The 21,458-nt window shown below is 48.0% G+C and overlaps 1 protein-coding gene across 1 annotated transcript in view; it reads left to right on the top strand.

Moving 5' to 3' along the window:
• LOC138642358 (uncharacterized) overlaps positions 1-21,458 on the top strand; it is a 223,479-nt gene that overhangs the window by 50,386 nt on the left and 151,635 nt on the right. Inside the window, exon 6 of the mRNA XM_069730472.1 lies at positions 4,167-4,297. Coding sequence (XP_069586573.1) covers positions 4,167-4,297 — 131 coding nt within the window. The remainder of the gene's footprint in view (positions 1-4,166; positions 4,298-21,458) is intronic.

Raw genomic sequence — 21,458 nt, 5'->3', positions numbered from 1 at the left:
AAGCCGCAGTCCTGAGGGAAGCGGGCTTTTCACTCCAAGTCATACAGACCATGATCAGGACAAGAAAGCCCTTGTCTTCATGCATTTATCGGTCCTGGAAGACCTTTTTTCGCTGGTGTCAAGACAGCCTCACAGCTCCCATGTTTTTTTCCCTTCAATCTATTCTGGTGTTCTTACAATCCGGGCTAGAGTCCGGTTTGTGTCTTGGTACCCACCCTCAAAGGTCAGGTCTCGGCACGCTCAATCCCTTTTCAACAAAGTTTGGCCTCTCATCCCTGGGTCAGGACCTTCTTTCAGGCAGTTGCTTGTCTAGCAGCAGCATATCAACCCCTGTGGACCTTTGGAACTTTAAACTACCGTATATACTCGAGTATAAGCCGACCCGAGTCCTTGTATGCATCGCTCCCCGTCAATGTATGCATGGCTTCTTATCTGTCCTTCTATGCATGGCTCCTTATCTCCTATCCCTGTATGTATGGTTCCTTTTAAAAAAAAAATAAAAAAAACATACAATCCTACTTACCTTCCCTGTGTGCCCTCGCTGCATACCGTTCCGGCTTCAGCAGCTCTTCCTGACGAGCGATCACGTCACTGCTCATTAGGGTAATGAATATTCACTCCACACCTATGGAAGTGGAGACGTGAATATTTATTACCTTAATGACCGGGGGACACGTGATTGCTCGGCCAGAAGAGCTGCTGGTGCCGGCAGGAACGAGATGCAGCGAGGGCACGCAGGGAATGTATGTAGGATATGTGCTGGAAGCTGCGGCTGCAACTGCACTCTATAAGATAAATTAATATTCACTGCCATCGCAGTGAATATTCATTTCTCTTTAGCAGTGGGCACAGGCTTTAGCTTCAGCCGCCAGCTCCTGCCTCCTGCCTCTGTGACCCGCTGTTCCGCCCCTCCCCCTCCGTCTTTTTTGGGAATATGACTCGTGTATAAGCCGAGGGGGGCGTTTTCAGCACACAAAAAAGTGCTGGAAATCTCTGCTTATACACGAGTATATACGGTAGTTTTTGAGCATTCTTCAGGGATCCCCTTTGAGCCCATCCAGGATATCTCATCGTCCATTAGATGGGTCTCAGAATTAGCGTCTCTTGCCACTCCTCCTTTCTTGTTTTTCACTAGGACGAGGTCCTTCGTTTAGTGCCCTCCTTCCTTTCTAAGGTGGTACTCTCGTTCAGTATCAACAAGAATATTGTCCATCCCCTGGAAAGGTCTCTCCACAAGCTGGACCTAGTCACAGTACTTCGTTTCTACCTTTCAAGGACAGCATCCTTCAGACGATCGAACTCCTTGTTTGTCATTATCAAGTGTTGCCAGAAGGTTCTCCATGCCTCCTAGTCTTCTATAGGCCACTGGATATGAGCTATTCTGGAGGCTTATGTCAGAAACAGACCATCCCCTTTCGGTTGTGAGGGCTCATTCCACTTGGGCTGTGGGTGTCTTCTGGCCATGTTCGCCACCAGGCTTCTGCAATACTGATTTGCAAGGCCGCTGCCTGGTTATCTTGTCATACATTTGCAAGATTCTCTAGTGTACATACCTATGCGGGCTGATGCCTGAGTAGAAAGGTGCTGGCTGCGGCAGTTGCCCACGCGATTTGAGCAAGGTATTCTGTTATTTCCCTTGGGACTTCTTTAGGATGTCCCATGGTTACTCGTGTCTCCCAATGAGGCGATAAAGAGAGGATTTTTGGTACTGCCTGTAAAATCTTTCTTGGAGCCATCATTGAGGGACATGGCACACATTTATTTATTTTGTGCCTCTGTTGGCCCTGTATTTAGTTTTTGTTATTGCTTCGCATACTGCTTTTTTCACTAACTGACTGACTAGCTTTGTCGGTCAATGGGTGTATACTGCTGGGTAGGAGCAAACCTTTTTTTTTTTTTTTTTTTTTGGTCAGCCTTCGAGCGACAGCAGCACGTACCCATGCTTACTTGTGCCCCAGTGATGGCTCCACAAAAATTATGCAACAGCAAACTGCTCTGAAACTGGGGGAGTTTTTTTTTTTTTTTAGCCTATTCCTATTACACGCTCCACAATTGTAGATCACTAGACAATGCACTAATTTATCTCTTTCAGAATGGTGTAAAGCATAGTTTGTTCAGTAATGAATGGGTTTGATATTTAAATAAGTTGTCCACTACTTGGACAACTTTTTCTCATACCCCTTGCTTGTCTCACGATAACCTAGTAAAGCTTATACTCCCCTCCAATACTTGCACCATTCCCACTGTCGGCACTTGCTCTCTACGGTGCTGTCGTGCGGTGTTGTCATGCCGGCGCCTATTTAGCGCTGGTGTCGCTGTCCCTGCCTTAGGACGTTTTCAGCGTGAAAAGGAAGTCAGATCAGTTGCAGCCCCGGACTTCCTCCTCATTTTTAAAATGTACGAAGGCAGACAGTGACACCAGATCTGATTGGGCACCTGTGTCACAACACCGCATGGGGAGCCTCGGGTAGAGTGAGTGTGGTCACCTGTTATGATACGGTGGTCTAGGAGCAACATGGAACGAGCTCTGAAGGAAGTGGTAACTGTACTGACCGCAGTCCCTAAGCTCAACACACTAGAAGTAGCCGTGGAATGCTCCTAACTCTCCCTAGGCATCTCGTCACAGCCTAAAAGCTAACTACCCCTAAAGAAAGAAGCAGGAAAACTATCTTGCCTCAGAGAAAATCTCAAAAGGATAGATTAGCCCCCCACAAATAATGACTGTGAGTGGAGAGGGAAAAGACATACACAGGATGAAACCAGGATGAGCACAGGAGGCCAGTCTAGCTAAATAGATAGGACAGGATGGAATACTGTGCGGTCAGTATAAAACACTACAAAAATCCACGCAGAGTTTACAAAAAATCTCCACACCTGACTAAAGGTACCGTCACACTAAACGACGCTGCAGCGATACCGACAACGATGTCGATCGCTGCAGCGTCGCTGTTTGGTCGCTGGAGAGCTGTCACACAGACAGCTCTCCAGCGACCAACGATCCTGAAGTCCCCGGGTAACCAGGGAAAACATGGGGTTACTAAGCGCAGGGCCGCGCTTAGTAACCCGATGTTTACCCTGGTTACCAGCGTAAAATAATAAAAAAAAAACCAGTACATACTTACCTACAGCGGTCTGTCCTCCGGCGCTGTGCTTCTCTGCACTCCTCTGCACTGACTGTGAGCACAGCGGCCGGAAAGCAGAGCGGTGATGTCACCGCTCTGCTTTCCGTCCGCTGTGCTCACAGCCAGTGCAGGAGGAGTGCAGAGAAGCACAGCGCCGGGGACAGACAGCGGTAGGTAAGTATGTACTGTTTTTTTTTTTAAATTTTACGCTGGTAACCAGGGTAAACATCGGGTTACTAAGCGCGGCCCTGCGCTTAGTTACCCGATGTTTACCCTGGTTACCAGTGAAGACATCGCTGGATCGGTGTCACACACGCCGATCCAGCGATGTCAGCGGGAGATCCAGCGACGAAATAAAGTTCTGGACTTTCTTCAGCGACCAACGATCTCCCAGCAGGGGCCTGATCGTTGGTCGCTGTCACACATAACGATTTCCTTAACGATATCGTTGCTACGTCACAAAAAGCAACAATATCGTTAACGATATCGTTGTGTGTGACGGTACCTTTAAGGTGTGGAGGGCAAATCTGCCTCCCAGAGCTTCCAGCAAGACCGAATTAATTCACACTGATAAGCTGGACAAACAGAAAGCACAGAATGGATAAGTCCACAATCTATGGACAGAAAAGAGCAAGCAATAACTTAGCTTAGCTGAACTGGTCAGGATAACAGGGAACTCCAAAGAGATGTGAATCCAACCAGGAACCATTTACAAGTGGCACTGGCTGAAGAAAGAGCCAGACCTAAAAAGCCGAGCAGAAGAGACGATAAGTGGAGGCAGCTGATGACAGCTAACTTCAAGGAGCAGCCATACCACTAGAAACCACAAGAGGGAGCCCAAGAGCAGAACTCACAAAAGTGCCACTTACAACCACCGGAGGGAGCCCAAGAGCGGAATTCACAACAGACACCGCAGGAACAGCACTGGCAGGGGAGGGGAATGAATATAGGCTTTATTTTATAGGGGCCTTACATTTTGATCAAGATCGGGTTGACCCAGTTGAGGACAACCCCTTTTAACTGTTCTTTTACACTTTTTTCCAGGTCTGGAGTATATATACCAATATAAAAAACCTACCTACAGTATATTTGAATGCAAACTGTGTGAATGTCGATCGGGAATGACTCACATGTTCATGCATGTTGTTGGAGCCAAGCACAGACTTAACTATTTGGTAAGAAAATGCTATGATGTGTGAAATGTATTTTACTCTAATATTCAAATATACCAAGTACTAAGTAAGGTGGATATGTGGTAGAGATGTTTTGTATCACTACTAGTGATGAGCGAGTTGCTCAGGTTTTCCATAGCACGCTTGGGTGACCTCCGAGTATTTTAGTGTTCGGAGATTAAGTTTTCATCACGGCAGCTGAATGATTCACAGCTATTAGCCAGGCTGAGCACATGTAGGGTTTGCCTGGTTGCTAGGTAATCTCCACATGTAATCATGCTGGCTAATAGCTGTAAATCATGGTGCTGAGGCGATGAAAACTTAATCTCCGAGCAGTCATAAATAGACCACCCGAGCGTGCTCGGGAAAACCCAATCACAGAGTACACTCACTCATCACTAATCACTATCTGGCCCTCTTTACTTATTTTTTTATTTTTGTTTTTTTTTCTCCCAGCCATAACTTAACTTATCTGTATTGTGAATACAATATTTACAGTACATTTCTGTTTGAAAAGGAGCACTGTCAAAGATCATGCTGAGAGAATGCAGATCCCACCAATTGTCAATGAAGACAGCCTGGGGGGGGGGGGGGGAAGGTTTCACTCCCCACCATGCTGGTGTCTTTTTATCATGAACAGCCCTCTGCTGCCCTCATCATCCGGACAATTGCGCAGTTGACCGATTAACACAGGAGGCAGGCTTTTTCCACTAATAGGCTGGTTTTTGGGAAGCTCGGGGAGTGTATGGTATATACACCTCCGATTCCAACGTTTTGACAAAAAACGCACATACCTACACTGATAAATCCACGATAACCAACAAACTGGTAGCTGCCTCCAGCAGTTGTCATATAGTTTGACTAGGTTCCTGATTTCTGGTACTGTATGGCTTTCAAGAGTGTGGTTTACAGAACAAAAGGAACAGGACTAATACATTTTATATTTAATCCCAAACGATAGGCAGTGTTTAACAAAAAGTGTGCGTGTGTATATACAAAGAGACAAAACAATACAGCACATACAGTAAATGGGATTAACTCCTTTAAGACCTTGCATTTTTTTTGTTTTTACTTTTGTTTTTCGCTCCCCTTCATCCCAAAGCCATAACTTTTATTTTTCCGGCAGTATGGGCATGTGAGGGCTTGATTTTTTGCAGGACGAGTTGTACTTTTGAACGACCCCATGATCTCACCATATCGTGTACTCAAAAACAGGGAAAACAAATTACAAGTGCAGTGAAATTGCAAAAAAAAGTTAAATTCCACAATGGCTTTTTTGGGGGGATTTTTGTTTTTTACCATGTTTACTAAATGCTAAAACTGACCTGCCATTATGATTCTCGAGTTATTACGAGTCAAGTTCATAGACACCAAACATGTCTAGGTTCTTTTTTATTTAAATGGTAAAAATAAAAATCCAAAGTTAGTTTAAAAAAAAAATTTATATGAAATTGCTCCATTTTCCGAGACCCGTAGCATCTCCTTAATTCGTGATCTCGGGTTTGGTGAGGGCTTTTTGCGTGCCGAGCTGACGTTTTAAGTGATACCATTTTGGTGCAGATATGATCTTTTGATCGTAAAAATAACTCTGGTGTTTTTTACTTTTTTCTCGCTACGCAGTTTAGAGACCAGGTCAATCCTGACGGCACCATAGAGCTCGTCCTCACAGGGCCAGGAAAGCACACGGGAGGTTAAAAGGCCCCTCACCACCCCACTCCCTCAGTGTTTTTCCTGTCCCTGCATAGAGGACGCACCAGAGAAGAATCTCTGCTTACCGGAGGATGAGCTCAGGGGGATTGTGCGGCACGTCCAATCCATCCCCTGTCAAGCAGCCTGAGGCTGATACTTCCTGGTATGAGGGTCCCTCAGCCACAGAGATCAGTCGAGTGGACGGGCTCCTGGGTAGAGCTGCTTCTTCCTGATTGGAGGGGGGGGGGGGGGGGGGTCTCGGCTCGAACGCTGTACGGCAAAGCACCGCTACTTCCGGGAGTCGCTCGGTGCATAAGGCTGTTGCACTTCTGTTGACGTCAGAGCTGGGCGCCAGGGCTTAAGGTTGGCGTGCGTTCCACGGTGGAGCGCGGAAGTTCAGAAAGAGAGACGGGCCGGTTACCTGGATCTCATGGGGCACAGGGCTTTCAGCAGCGCGATGGAGGATCTGGGCAAAGTTGACTAGGACGATGGGGCAAGTCCGCTGTGCGCAGTCCTGTCCATATCACACGGCCCCTGTCCTGTGCAGGATAAGGGAACCCCAGCTACACCCCTGCCTACGTCCAACGGTCTGATAAAGCCTCCGCAAAGGTCAAACGATGCCCCATATGCTATATTAAACTTCTAGACACTTATGGCAGAATGCTCTGTGACACCTGCACCACCAGAGTAGTGAGGGAAGAACAGCACTCCCTACTGTCTAAGATGAGGTCCCTGATTCGGGAAGAGGTCCAGGCTTCCATATCCAGCCTTACTTGTCTGCAGCCTCCCAGTTTGGGTCCGTGTGCCAAGAGATCTCGGTGGGAGATGGAGCCGAGTTCAGATGAGGAATCCAATCCCTGGGGTCAGACCAGGAGGAAGAGGGTGAAGTACTATTAGTCAGGAACAGGGTAGGAGATACCTGTTTCTCTGAGGATACAGACGAGCTAGTTGAAGCTCAGGAATATGATGCAGGTGGAAGAGGTCCCAAAGCCACAGTCCAAACAGGACATAATGTTCGAGGCTCTCAGAGCTCAGAAGCAGCGTGGGTTCCTGGTAAATGATCACATTCATGCTATGGTTCTTGGAGGAGTGGGAGGATGCTGAGTGGCCCCTGATATCATCTAGAGAATGTAAGTAATCTACCCTTTGATCCTGAGGACATAAAAATCTGGTAAGATATTCTCATGATTGATGTGCCATTCGCTAAGGTTGCCAGGAAGACATCCATCCCTTTTGAGGACTCTTCAAGTTTAAAGGACCCTATGGTCAGGAAGGCGGATAATCTTCTGAAACTGGCTTGAGAGACATCTGCAGCCTTGATCAAGACCAACATAGCCGCTACTTCAGTTGCCAGTTCTATGTTTTTATGGATGTTGCAACTGGAGGAGCAGTTAACCAACAAAATCTGAGAGAGGAGATCATAGCTTCCCTCTCTCTGATGAAATCTGCTACTGCCTTTTTGGCAGATACGTCTGTTGAATCTGTAAGATTCTCTGCTAGAAATAGCTCATTGTCCAATGTAGCCCATAGAGCTATTTGGATGAAAACCTGGTCGGAGGATGACGTCTCTAAAAACAATCTTTGCTCCATTCCCTTCTCCAGGTTAAGGCTTCCGGTAATAGGGGGTTCCTGGAAGACAGTGTTTGGAGGAACCAGTCCTTTCGTAAAGCAGGCCCTTCTCAGAGACACAGGCCAGGGGAAGTCCAGTCGGGGAACCTACAAGCGCTCATACAGCTGACGAGGGAAGTGTAAGGGTTCCCTATTTGGGTTGAGGTCAAGATCCAGAAGGCAATGATGCCATTCTGATCAGGGGCGACTCAAGCGCTTTGCGGCAAATTGGTCCCAGATTACCCAGGATCAGTGGGTTCTCAGAACCATAGCAGAGGGTTATGCAGTAAAGTTTACTACCGCTCCCCCTGAAAGGTTTATCATGCCCCGTACCTTAGCGACAGAATCTAATATGTTGGCGGACTTAAGAGCTGGTCAGCTCAGCTGTCATAGTCCTGGTCACCCAGGCAGAGGCGGGAAAGGGTCACTACTCCTCTGTTCACCATCATAAAGCCATCAGGAAAGTCCTGCACCATTATAAATCTAAAGCCCTTAAACCTTTGGGTCAAGTACAAGAGATTCAGGATGGAGTCGGTAAAATCTATGGTTCACCTTATAGGCAAGAACTCTTTATGTACACCCTCGACCTGAAAAGCGCTTATTACCAGGTTCCTAGTCGCCTGTCATCCCAAAAATACTTGAGGTTTGCGGTGAAATTACTGAATCGAACCTGCCACTTCCAGTTTTCAGTGCCTTCCATTTGACCTAGCTTCGTCTCCCCGAGTTTTTACCAAGTTGGTGTCAGAAGTGGTAGCCTACCTAAGTCAGGGGATTATCATAGTACTGTACTTGGACGACTGTCGCTTGGTGGCAAGTTTGGTGGAAGAACTCTGACTGCACATGGAAAAGACCATATCCACAATGGAGTACCTGGGATGGATTATCAACAGACAGAAGTCGCATTTGATACCAGAGAACAGGAAGATTTTTCCTAGGCATGTTGCTGGACTCCAGTTGCAGAACATCCTTCTTACCGTTGGTGAAATGTGAGTCGGTGCGGAACAGAGTTGGAAGCACGACTTCTCAAGAATTCTATCAGGTCTGCAATGAAGGTTTCTTTATCGCCTCTCATTGGGGGACACAGGAACCATGGGTGTATGCTGCTGCCACTAGGAGGCTGACACTATGCAATTAAAAAAGTTAGCTCCTCCTCTGCAGTGTACACCCCACCGATTGGCATTATACTCTTCAGTTTAGCTTAGTGTCAGTAGGAGGTGGACACGGGTCTTTCATTAGACTCTTATCTACTTCAATGTGCGTCATTCCTTTTCAGGTTTTCCGGAGGGATACAGGGTGAGCAGTCACACCTGTAGTCCCACAATACGGACTATAAGTACGGCGTGTACTGCCACCCCGTATCTTCATAGATCCCTCACCAGGACCAAGATCCTAGCACACAAGCGTGCTTAGAAGTTCGGTCCTGGCTCCGTCACCCACCCACTTGCCCACCAGAGCCTGTCGGTTGAGGAGACGAGGACGTCCATCAGCTCCCTGGACGTCGCATACCTTTTTCAGGTTAGTATCGGCATGGGATGTTTTAGGTATTTCCCCCATCCCATCCCGGGGCTCCCAGACGGCGACCCTCTCTTACCTGGTCATCGCCTGCATCCATGATTGCGGCGCACTATTCCGGCGCTGCGGCTCCTTTCCTCGGCCGCCTGCTCCTAATTTAGGCTTAGGCCGGGGCCTACTTCCGGTTTTCGCGCTCTTCCACTTCTGCGGTCGGGCTTTTTCCTGCCCGACATACTGTGCCCTGCCCACCGGCGCCGCTGGCTCCGCCTCCTTCCTCCTAGGGACACTCGTCTGGTGTGCTCACCGCTTCTCAGCAGCAGGAGCTCACGCAGCGCGCCCCGCACCTTCGCCACCGCATCTCTTCTGTGGGCACAGCACGATATGCGCAGAATACAGCACCTCAGGGCAGGAGTTCTCCAACAAGTGGGATATCTTCCAGGACCTGGTCCGTGAGTAGCTGCACTGCAGACTGACACCCCCCTCTGCCCCACTGTCCCCTAACCCGCTGGCATTTTCTTCAGGGACCCTTCAAAATGTCTACCTCAAAAGGGGGCCGCTCTTGTCCCCCTACTTCTTCATCTTCTGCCTTAGTCAAGTACTTTGCATGTTCGTCCTGTAACAGCAAACTTCCCTCAGGTCAGTCCTCTCCGCTATATCAGTCCTGCAGCAACGTGATTGTTCCCACCGCCCAGGATCCCCCGGCCGATCCGCCCGAGAGTGATACCCCCATCCCAGGCTGGGCCTCCTCTCTGTCTCAATCGGTGGCCGATTTAACACGGGTGTCTCAAACCCTGGTGTCCATGCTGGATCGGTTACCCCTGCAGTGGCCAGCGGGTCGCAGGAACCACCGCCCGAGCCCTCCTTGATAAGCCACAAAAGGTCCAGACAGGAACGTCGGTCTGAGTCCTCTTCTCGCTCCATCTCGCCACACGGCCCTCCCCTGCGGTCGGTGTCCCCCCCGATCCTCCTCCCCTGAGTCAGGCGAGGCATTCTCTGATGCGCCCTCGGAGGATATTTCAGAGCTGGATTCTAACCAAATCGCCACCATGAGGAATATGGTCCAGAATCTCATTGGGGCAATAAACCAAACCTGTGGCATCAAGGATCCCTCTACGGAACCTGCAGATCAGGCGGTTTCATTTAGACGGGCCAAACCACCTTCCAAGTTTTTTGCTCCTCATCCTGAATTCGAGGAAATCTTGTCCAGAGAGAGAGAGCGAGAACCTGACCAGACGTTTTCAGAGAGGAAAACGTCTGGGTGTGTTATATCCCTTGTCTCTAGAACTTACCGCCAATTGGACGGTCTCTCCCTCGGTGGATCCCCCTGTTTCCAGGCTGTCCACCAACACGGTGCTTCCACTGTCCGGCGAAGCATCTGTGAAGGACTCTAACGATAGTGGTAGAATCCTTTCCGAAGTCAGCCTTTTGAAGCTGCTGCTGCGGCTCTATGCCCAGCTTTTGCTTCTACTTGGGTTTCTAAATCCATTTCCAAATGGGCCAAAGATCTCCATCGAGGTATCTTGGACGGGGCGCCCCCCGTGCAACTAGCGGAGCTTGCCAACCAGATTTCCCACGCTGGTGAATACCTGGTCTCCACCTCCCTGGATGCCGCGTCTTGTGCGGCTCAGGCTTCCAGCAATGCTGTTGCCATCCGCCGGACCATTTGGCTCAAAGCCTGGCAGGCGGACTTATCTTCCAAAAAGTCCCTTACCAGTCTGCCCTTCCAGGGCTCTCGTCTCTTTGGTTCCCAGCTGGACCAAATCATTAAGGATGCCACTGGGGATACAAGTTCTCATCTCCCCCAGGCTAAGCCTCGTCGCCCTCCTCCTAGACGGCAGTTTCGATCCTTTTGGCCTTTTCGTCGCTTCGCTGCATCAAACTCCTTTTCCCAGCAGCAACAGAGGCCACAGGCACGTCAATAGAAGAAGGTGGTGTCCTTTAGGCCCACTCCGTCCTGGCGTCCTCGCTACTCCCAGGGTAGATCCTCCAGGCCCAGGACTGGAAGATCCACCTCGGCATGACTCTCGGGAAGACTCCAGCCCAACTCCCTGGTTGGGCGGCCGTCTTCTCTTTTTCAGGGACGTCTGGATTTCCGCAGTAGAGGACGCATGGGTTAGGGAAGTTGTATCCTCGGGATACAAGATAGAGTTCGTTTCACAACCCCGGGATCGTTTCTTCGAATCCCGTCCTCCAAGAGATCCCGCTCTAGTTCCGGGTTTCTAAGCAGCCATCGCTTTTCTTCTCAAAGCCGGGGTAATCGTTCCCGTCACAGAAAAAGAACGGTTCACGGGTTTCTACTCGAACTTTTTTGTGGTACCGAAAATAGACGGCAAGGTTCGCCCCATTCTGGACCTCAAATTGCTGAACATGAGAGTTCGTCTGAGACACTTCAGGATGGAATCCCTTCGTTCAGTAATTGCTTCCATGGAGGCCCAGGAATTTCTGTGCTCAATACACATTCAGTACGCCTACCTCCATGTCCCGATATTTCCCGGACATCACCGTTTCCTGCGCTTTGCAGTGTTCCGGGAACATTTTCAGTTCGTCGCCTTGCCGTTCGGCCTCGCAACCGCTCCAAGGGTGTTCACGAAGATCATGGCGGCACTGTTGGCCATCTTGAGTCTGAGGCCTGGTCCTGTTTCCGTACCTCGACGACATCCTCATCAAGGCTCCGTCCTTTTCTCAGGCTCACTAAAGCCTGTCCATTGTTGTCGACACCGTAGTCCGTTTCGGGTGGCTGATCAACCGGAAGAAGTCCTGCCTTATTCCTTCTCAGCGCATCATCTTTCTGGGCATGCTCTTCGACACTCGTCAGACCAGAGTCTTCCTTCCCAAAGACCAGAGATCCACTCTGTTGGGACATACGCTTGCTCCAGGGTCCTCGGCCTCCCTCCCTCCCTCTGATCGGCCATGAAGGTTCTGGGGAGGATGGTAGCAACATTGGAAGCGATTTCCTTTGCCCAATTTCATTCGCGGCCCCTTCCGCAAGCCATTCTGTCTCAATGGGACAGGTCTGTCTTCTCCCTGGATCGGCCGATCCGACTCTTCTCGGGTCAAACGGTCTCTCATCTGGTGGCTGACGTCACCTCTCATCTCCCAGGGCAGGTCCTTCCTTCCAGTTCACTGGCAAGTGGTGATGACGGAAGCCAGCCTGCTCGGCTGGGGTGCGGTTTTTCGCCACCTGACGGTTCAGGGCCGTTGGTCGACACAGGAGTCATCTCTGCCAATCAATGTCCTCGAGATTCGGGCTATCTTTCTGTCCCTCCGCCACTGGGATAGGATTCTCAGGGGCCTGCCAGTCCGGATCCAGACGGACAATGCCACGGCTGTGGCATATGTCAACCATCGGGGGGGGGGGGGGGACCCGGAGCTCCTTGGCCCTTGCTGAGGTATCCAAGATCCTCCTTTGGGCAGAGGCAACTGTTCCGGTGATATCCGCGGTGCATATCCCCGGCGTGGACAACTGGGCCGCCGACTTCCTCAGCCGCGAGGGCCTCGCGGCAGGGGAATGGTCCTTGCATCCGGAGGTCTTCCATCAGATTTGTCTTCGACGGGGGACTCCGGACGTAGATCTCATGGCGTCTCGAATGATCAGGAAGGTTCCGCAGTTCGTCTCCAGGTCTCGTGATCCTCTCGCAGTGGGCGTCGACGCTCTGGCCATTCCTTGGTCACAGTTTGTGCTGCCCTATCTGTTCCCACCCCTTCCATTACTTCCCAAACTGTTGAAGAAGATCAAAGCGGAAGGGGTGCCGGTCATCCTGATCGCCCCGGATTGGCCCACGAAAGCTTGGTTCGCGGAGCTTGTCAACCTTCTCGCGGATGCTCCCTGGCGCCTTCCAGACAGGCCCGATCTGCTGTCTCGGGGTCCGATCTTCCACCCGAATTCTCGGTCGCTCAGTTTAACGGCGTGGCCGTTGAGACCGCGGTTCTAAGAGCCTCCGGCCTTTCGGACCGGGTGATTTACACCATGATTCAGGCTCGGACGCCTTTGTCTTCCAGGATCTACTACCGTACCTGGAAGGCTTACTTCCGTTGTTGCAAGTCCAACCGCGTTCCATCTATGTCCTTTTCCCTGCCTTCTCTTTTTTCCCTTCCTTCAGGCAGGACTGGATTCGGGGCCTGGCTCTTAGCTCCCTGAAGGGCCAGGTCTCTGCACTTTCCATCCTCTTTCAGAAGACTTTAGCTTCTCGGCCACAGGTTAAGACCTTCCTTCAAGGAGTAGCCCACGCTGTCCCGCCTTACAGAGCCCCTGTGGATGCATGGGATTTAAACCTGGTACTGGACGTTCTGAGGGTTTCTCCCTTTGAGCCTCTTAGGGAGATTACTCTATCAGTTTCATCTTGGAAGGTGACCTTTCTTGTGGCCATCACGTCTATTCGCTGCGTTTCCTGAGTTGGCGGCCCTGTCTTGCCGACCTCCGTTTTTGGTCATTCACCAGGACAAGGTGGTCTTCCGGCCTCCACCTTCTTTTCTTCCTAAGGTGGTTTCCACCTTCCACCTCAAAGAGGACATCGTTCTACCTTCCCTTTGTCCAGCTCCGACTCATCCTCTGGAGCGATCGTTGAACAAGCTGGACCTCGTCAGGGCAGTGAGGATCTACCTGGATAGAACGTCCACTTTCCGGAAGACGGATTATTTTTTCGTCATTCCTGATGGCACGCGCAGAGGCCAGCCGTCTTCCAAGGCGACTATTGCTCGCTGGATCAGAATGGCAATTTTGGAGACTTACCGGGTCAAGAACAGAGAGCCTCCTCCTGGGATTAAGGCTCTCTACCTGGGCAGTCGGCGCCTCCTGGGCGGTTCGCCACAGGGCTTCCGCCCTACAGCTTTGCAAAGCGGCAACTTCCATCCACACGTTCGCCAAATTTTACAAGGTCCATACCTACGCTTCGGTGGATGCCAGCCTAGGCAGAAGGATCTTGCAGGCGGCAGTGGTGAGTCCTCTGACCTGATGGAAGTCTGTTTTCCCACCCTAGGGACTGCTTTGGGACGTCCCATGGTTCCTGTGTCCCCCAATGAGAGGCGATAAAGAAAACAGGATTTTTGGTTGCTTACCGTAAAATCTGTTTCTTGGAGCCTCCATTCGGGGACACGGCTCCCTCCCAATGTTTCTGTTGTTTTATGTTCTATGACTGTTCTCACGTTTACAGTTCTCAAGTTTGTGGTTATGGTTTTTCAACCTTGTTCATTATCTCCTACTGCTTTCTCACTAACTGAAGAGTATAATGCCAGTCGGTGGGGTGTACACTGCAGAGGAGGAGCTAACTTTTTTTATTTGCATAGTGTCAGCCTCCTAGTGGCAGCAGCGTACACCCATGGTTTCTGTGTCCCCCAATGGAGGCTCCAAGAAACAGATTTTACGGTAAGCAACCAAAAATCCTGTTTTTAGTCCGCCTGACGGCTTGCATCTACTGTGTTCGGTGGGCCCAGTTCCACTCGAGCCCTGCAGAGGGCAATCTTGTCAGTCTGGGATCGGCGTCAGTCTTCAATCGACAGAACAATATCCTTATCCCTGGCGGTCAGAAGATCACTACTTTGGTGGACTCAGCCAGACCACCTACAGGTGGGCATTCCTTGGATCCCCTCTCCATGTGTGGTTGATTACCATGGATGTCAGGAGGTGTTCCAGTACCTGGCCAGATATGGGGCCCAACTCAGATAGACCTGTTCGTGACCAGGAAAAATACAAAGACAGCCAGATTTTACTCACTGAATCCATTGGACAATCCAAAAGCCGTCAATGTGCCGAGTCAGAGATGGAGCAGGTACTTTTCTTAAGCCTTTCCCCCAATGGCGCTCATTTCAGCAATCCTCTGGAAGATACAGGAGGATCAGGCGAAGGTACTTCTGATCGCTCCATATTGGCCAAAATGGAGTTGGTTTCCACTGCTAAAAGCTATGACGTTAGAAGACCCGGTTCTGCTTCCTCAGAGGAAAGATATTATCCATCAGGGTCCAGTTTTCCATCAAAACCCGGCTTCATCTATCAGCTTGGATCCTGAGCATGATATCCTGAGAGCTCGTGGGTTGTCAGACCAGGTCATAACCATGATTTAGGCTAGCAGAAAGCCGGTCACTTCCTCAATATACTACAAAATATGGAAAAGTATGTACACACGTCCTCAAGTGATGTAATGAGGCCAGAGGATATATTACAATATGTAAAGATAAAATACAAATCATAATTTAGTTTATAAAAAATAAAGAAACAGAATTAAAAATGTATCAAGCTTATGTAACATGGAGACACATGAGCATGGGAGTAAATCGTAAAAAGTAATAATGTTAGTATGCACAAATAATATTCCATTATAAGTTCTAATGAAAGATTTGTTTTGACACTCAAATGAAACAATCCATTGATGTGTTAATGCTATCTGAATATGCATGTAGAGGGCTATTTATCCACAATGAAATATAAAGTACATAGTGCAGGTGTTTTCAGTGTGGATTAATGAATTGCCATTGTGAACATTACAGGATTTTGCAGAGTCAAATTCTTTGAAAGTGACTGGTGCATTGAAAAAGTGATCAGTGCAAATCCTTACAAAAGATCTTGTTCAAAATAAACAGGAGAATCATGAAGTTTGATCAAAGTTTAGAGATGGTACTTGCAAATTAAGTGTCATGTGCATAACTCCTGGCTACTCAGTGCTCCTACCCCAACAGTGCCGTTTAGCTAAAGAGCTTCTTTCAATGGAGGTTCACCACTGGAGCCCACATCAAAGGGAGGGAAGGGACCTGCGCAGTACTAGTATGGCAGAGGTCGCAAAGGGGTTAAATAAAACTTACTACGCTGTTCAGAGATGGCTCATGCTTAGCGAAGGAGAGCACATCGATCGGAAACTTCCAGTGAATGGGAATAGTGCAAACAGTGATATGTAACTCTCTGCATGGAACAAAGATCATAATTCGCCTTGTCCTTTTATCAGCACCTGTGTTACACCCTCACACCTCCCATTGATGACTCCCAACAGAGACGGTCATGGGATATGGCTTCAGTTTCAGAAAATTATCTATCTTGCGATCGTCAGGAATATAAATAAACATGGTATAGCTGTTGGCAGTGAGCTGGCCACTGTTCATTTGGGGCTTATAGGCATGTGAACAGGTATGAAAAAATATGCATGTTCTTCCTCAGGTGTCATGAAATTGAAGATGTCCCACAATAACGGATCTATAGAAACCCCAATAGTCATAACTTTCCACCGCTGCCTAAATGTTTAGTTGCAGATTTAACATTTCCACTGAAGGGAACAAAAGTTTAATTAAAAAAAAAAAAAAAGTGTTTTGGTGAAGTCTTTCCTATTCTGTCACCGCAGGCCGTCCTGGCCTCAAAGAGTGTAAATTTGTTTTTCCACTTCACAGCCATATGTATTTTCCTCACTGAGGCAAGATAGTTTTCCTATTTCAATCTTTAGGGGTATTTAGTCCTCAGGCTGTGTCGAGGTGTCTAGGTTTTGTTAGGTACACCCCACGGCTACTTCTAGTTGCGGTGATAGGATCAGGGTTTCCGGTCAGTATAAGTTACCACCTACTCCAGAGAAGGTTTTCATGCTGCTCCAAGGCCACCTGATCATAACAGCAATGACCTTTGGATTTAGCTGTTATTAGATCATTGGAGTCTTTAGTGAGGGCAGTTTCAGTGGTGTGTGAAGAGCTGAAAACAGATTGTATGGGGTCGAGAAGAGAGTTATCTGGCAGATAGCGGATTAGACGGGAGTGGACCAAGTGTTCCAGGTGTTTAGAGATGAAGGAAAGGTTAGAGACAGGTCTGTAGTTAGCAGTGCAGTTCTGGTTCAGGGATGGCTTTTTAAGTAAAGGGGTTATGATTGCATGTTTAAATGAGGAGGGAAAGATACCTGAAGAAAGAGAGAGGTTAAATATTTTAGTCAGGTGAGCGGTGACCACTGGTGAGAGAGACTGCAGGAGATGTGAAGGAATGGGGTCACTGTTCAGTTAAAACTGTGTAATTCTACTTCAAGGAGTGTAAGTTCTAGTCCCTCTAGATAGTTTCTGTGTGAGAGGAGGTGGTGAAGGCCCCTTTCCTGCAAATGTTATAGTTTTTAATGTTTTCTATAGCAAGCACTATAAAGTGTTTTGTTTTTCTGGTCCTGTGTCTGTAAGCAGGATGAAAGAAGCTGCAAATTACCGTACATACTCGAGTATAAGCCGAGATTTTCAGCCCAAATTTTTGGGCTGAAAGTGCCCCACTCGGCTTATACTCGAGTCAAGGTGGGTGGCAGGGTCGGCGGGTGAGGGGGAGAGGGCGCTGAGGCATACTTACCTGCTTCCAGCGATCCTGGCGCTCCCCGCCTGTCCCACGGTCTTCGGTGCTGCAGTTCTTCCACTGTTCAGCGGTCATGTGGGACCGCTCATTAGAGAAATGAATAGGCGGCGCCACCTCCCATAGGGGTGGAGCCGCCTATTCATTTTTCTAATCAGTGGTAACGGTGACCGCTGATAGAGGAAGAGGCTGCAGCACCGAAGACCAGCTGTGCGGGAGAAGGAGCCGGACGCCGGTACCAGGTAAGTACAGTGGGGCAAAAAAGTATTTAGTCAGTCGGCAATAGTGCAAGTTCCACCACTTAAAAAGATGAGAGGCGTCTGTAATTTACATCATAGGTAGACCTCAACTATGAGAGACAAACTGAGAAAAAAAAATCCAGAAAATCACATTGTTTGTTTTTTTTATCATTTTTTTGCATATTATGGTGGAAAATAAGTATTTGGTCAGAAACAAACAATCAAGATTTCTGGCTCACAGACCTGTAACTTCTTCTTTAAGAGTCTCCTCTTTCCTCCACTCATTACCTGTAGTAATGGCACCTGTTTAAACTTGTTATCAGTATAAAAAAACACCTGTGCACACCCTCAAACAGTCTGACTCCAAACTCCACTATGGTGAAGACCAAAGAGCTGTCAAAGGACATCAGAAACAAAATTGTAGCCCTGCACCAGGCTGGGAAGACTGAATCTGCAATAGCCAACCAGCTTGGAGTGAAGAAATCAACAGTGGGAGCAATAATTAGAAAATGGAAGACATACAAGACCACTGATAATCTCCCTCGATCTGGGGCTCCACGCAAAATCCCACCCCGTGGGGTCAGAATGATCACAAGAACGGTGAGCAAAAATCCCAGAACCACGCGGGGGGACCTAGTGAATGAACTGCAGAGAGCTGGGACCAATGTAACAAGGCCTACCATAAGTAACACACTACGCCACCATGGACTCAGATCCTGCAGTGCCAGACGTGTCCCACTGCTTAAGCCAGTACATGTCCGGGCCCGTCTGAAGTTTGCTAGAGAGCATTTGGATGATCCAGAGGAGTTTTGGGAGAATGTCCTATGGTCTGATGAAACCAAACTGGAACTGTTTGGTAGAAACACAACTTGTCGTGTTTGGAGGAAAAAGAATACTGAGTTGCATCCATCAAACACCATACCTACTGTAAAGCATGGTGGTGGAAACATCATGCTTTGTGGCTGTTTCTCTGCAAAGGGGCCAGGACGACTGATCCGGGTACATGAAAGAATGAATGGGGCCATGTATCGTGAGATTTTGAGTGCAAACCTCCTTCCATCAGCAAGGGCATTGAAGATGAAACGTGGCTGGGTCTTTCAACATGACAATGATCCAAAGCACACCGCCAGGGCAACGAAGGAGTGGCTTCGTAAGAAGCATTTCAAGGTCCTGGAGTGGCCTAGCCAGTCTCCAGATCTCAACCCTATAGAAAACCTTTGGAGGGAGTTGAAAGTCCGTGTTGCCAAGCGAAAAGCCAAAAGCATCACTGTTCTAGAGGAGATCTGCATGGAGGAATGGGCCAACATACCAACAACAGTGTGTGGCAACCTTGTGAAGACTTACAGAAAACGTTTGACCTCTGTCATTGCCAACAAAGGATATATTACAAAGTATTGAGATGAAATTTTGTTTCTGACCAAATACTTATTTTCCACCATAATATGCAAATAAAATGTTAAAAAAACAGAAAATGTGATTTTCTGGATTTTTTTTTCTCAGTTTGTCTCCCATAGTTGAGGTCTACCTATGATGTAAATTACAGACGCCTCTCATCTTTTTAAGTGGTGGAACTTGCACTATTGCTGACTGACTAAATACTTTTTTGCCCCACTGTATGTCATATTTACTTATCCCCGTTACAGCCGCCGGGCGCCGCTCCATCTTCCCGGCGTCTATCTGCTCTGACTGTGCAGGTCAGAGGGTGCGATGACGCATATAGTGTGCGCGGCGCCCTCTGCCTGATCAGTCAGTGCGATCAGTCAGTGCGGAGAGACGCCGGGACCGGACGCTGGGAGCTGCAAGCAAGAGAGGTGAGTATGGCTTTTTTTTTTTTTTTTTTTAATTGCAGCAGCAGCAGCAATGGCACAGCTTTATGTGGAGCATCTATGGGGAAATATGAACGGTGCAGAGCACTATATGGTACAGCTATGGGGAAATATGAACGGTGCAGAGCACTATATGGCACAGCTATGGGGAAATAGGAACGGTGCAGAGCACTATATGGCACGGCTATGGGGAAATATGAACGGTGCAGAGCACTATATGGCACAGCTATGGGGAAATGCGGAGCACTATATAGCACAGCTATGGGGCAATAATGAACGGTGCAGAGCACTATATGGAACAGCTATGGGGAAATAGGAACGGTGCAGAGCACTATATGGCACAGCTATGGGGCAATAATGAACGGTGCAGAGCACTATATGGCACAGCTATGGGGAAATAATGAACGGTGCAGAGCACTATATGGCACAGCTATGGGGAAATAATGATCTATTTTTATTTTTGAAATTCACCGGTAAATGCTGCATTTCCACCCTAGGCTTATACTCGAGTCAATAAGTTTTCCCAGTTTTTTGTGGCAAAATTAGGGGGGTCGGCTTACACTCGGGTCGGCTTATACTCGAGTATATACGGTATATCAGAATAAAAAACACAACTAAATCCTACCACCTTTCCCCATGTACAGTCTCCAGTGACCCCAGCCAAAGGATACAGGGACTGTTCACACCTTTTACCTTCCGTAAAGCATGTTTTGTTTAGCAGGGGATTTTTCTAAATTATTTTTTAAAAGAATCTGTGTTCTCCATCTATTCCAAGCCTAGTGCAACCTTCTGCTATACGGATGGCTTACGACTGTATAGTCAAGCAGAAGATGGATACGGTAGTATGCAATAGATCCAGTGGATGCAGAAGCTTGGAAGTGTTTTAATATCCAAAGCACTTCTGCCTCATTTCTACAAGGGGGCAAAAAAGCATCATTTTTTCAGTAATGGACCTACAGTTTGCATAAAGAACAGATTGCTTTATGTTTCAATGATCTGCATTCTAATATAAGCAGTTTGGAAGATCGGTTGCACAGCTCATCACTAGAGTTGAGCGAATATGTTCAAAACCGGTCGCTTAATCTGAATTTGCCATATTAGTACCCTCTTCGTGCCGAATTTGTTTTGACAATCGATTCCAAACATATTCATTCAGTTCAACTTCCTTTGATTCCAATGATGTTTGGCTAATATTGCAAATGCAATATTTGCCGCCTATCGTAATCGGAACTGAATTTTGAAAAATCTGCTCATCACTCCCTATGTCCTGATTAACTCAAATGTTTATGGCATCTGGATCGTGCAAAGTCTTGGGTCTACTTAGGTCTGGTATATGTGTGGTGAGATAGGCATGACCAGAATTTATCAATTCTGGACATCGTGAACTTCTGCTTGAGGAGTGCATTGTTATAAAACGCGGATAAAAAATTGCCTCAATGAGCGTAAAGTACGGTACTCTTTGCTATCTTTACATCAAGCTAAATGTGGAGTATAATTTAATTCTTGTTGTAATTTGCCCAAGGACCACTATTGGTATATTTCCAACAGGGCAGAGCTGGAATTTCAACCCCAGTCTCCCACTTTGGTGGTTGTGCACTTTAACCACTACGCTATAATATGTAGTTAAAGTGCACAACCACCAATGTAGGAGACTGGGGTTCAAATCCTGGCTCTTCCCTATTGGAAATAATATACCAGTAGTGGTCGTTGGGCAAGACTACTAACACTATAGTGCCTACCTTAATAAACATGAGTGTCACGAACAAAGAGTCATGCAGACTTTGACGTCGCCCTGGTTAACAAGGTCTGCCTCAGATGTTAAGGAGCCAAGACAATTTGATGATAAATGGGCTACAGGAACAAATACATACACAATGCAAGAGAACTTGGATCTGATGAAATTCTACGACAGCAGACCAAATGAGAGAGGATATATGGAGCGTATGAGGAAACTCTGAATGGATACAAGACCTGCATGTCCACTGACTGAGAAACCACTAGTC

Source organism: Ranitomeya imitator, chromosome 6, assembly GCF_032444005.1.
Source record: "Ranitomeya imitator isolate aRanImi1 chromosome 6, aRanImi1.pri, whole genome shotgun sequence".
Classification (NCBI taxonomy): domain Eukaryota; kingdom Metazoa; phylum Chordata; class Amphibia; order Anura; family Dendrobatidae; genus Ranitomeya; species Ranitomeya imitator.
This window is presented reverse-complemented; position numbering and strand designations above follow the sequence as displayed.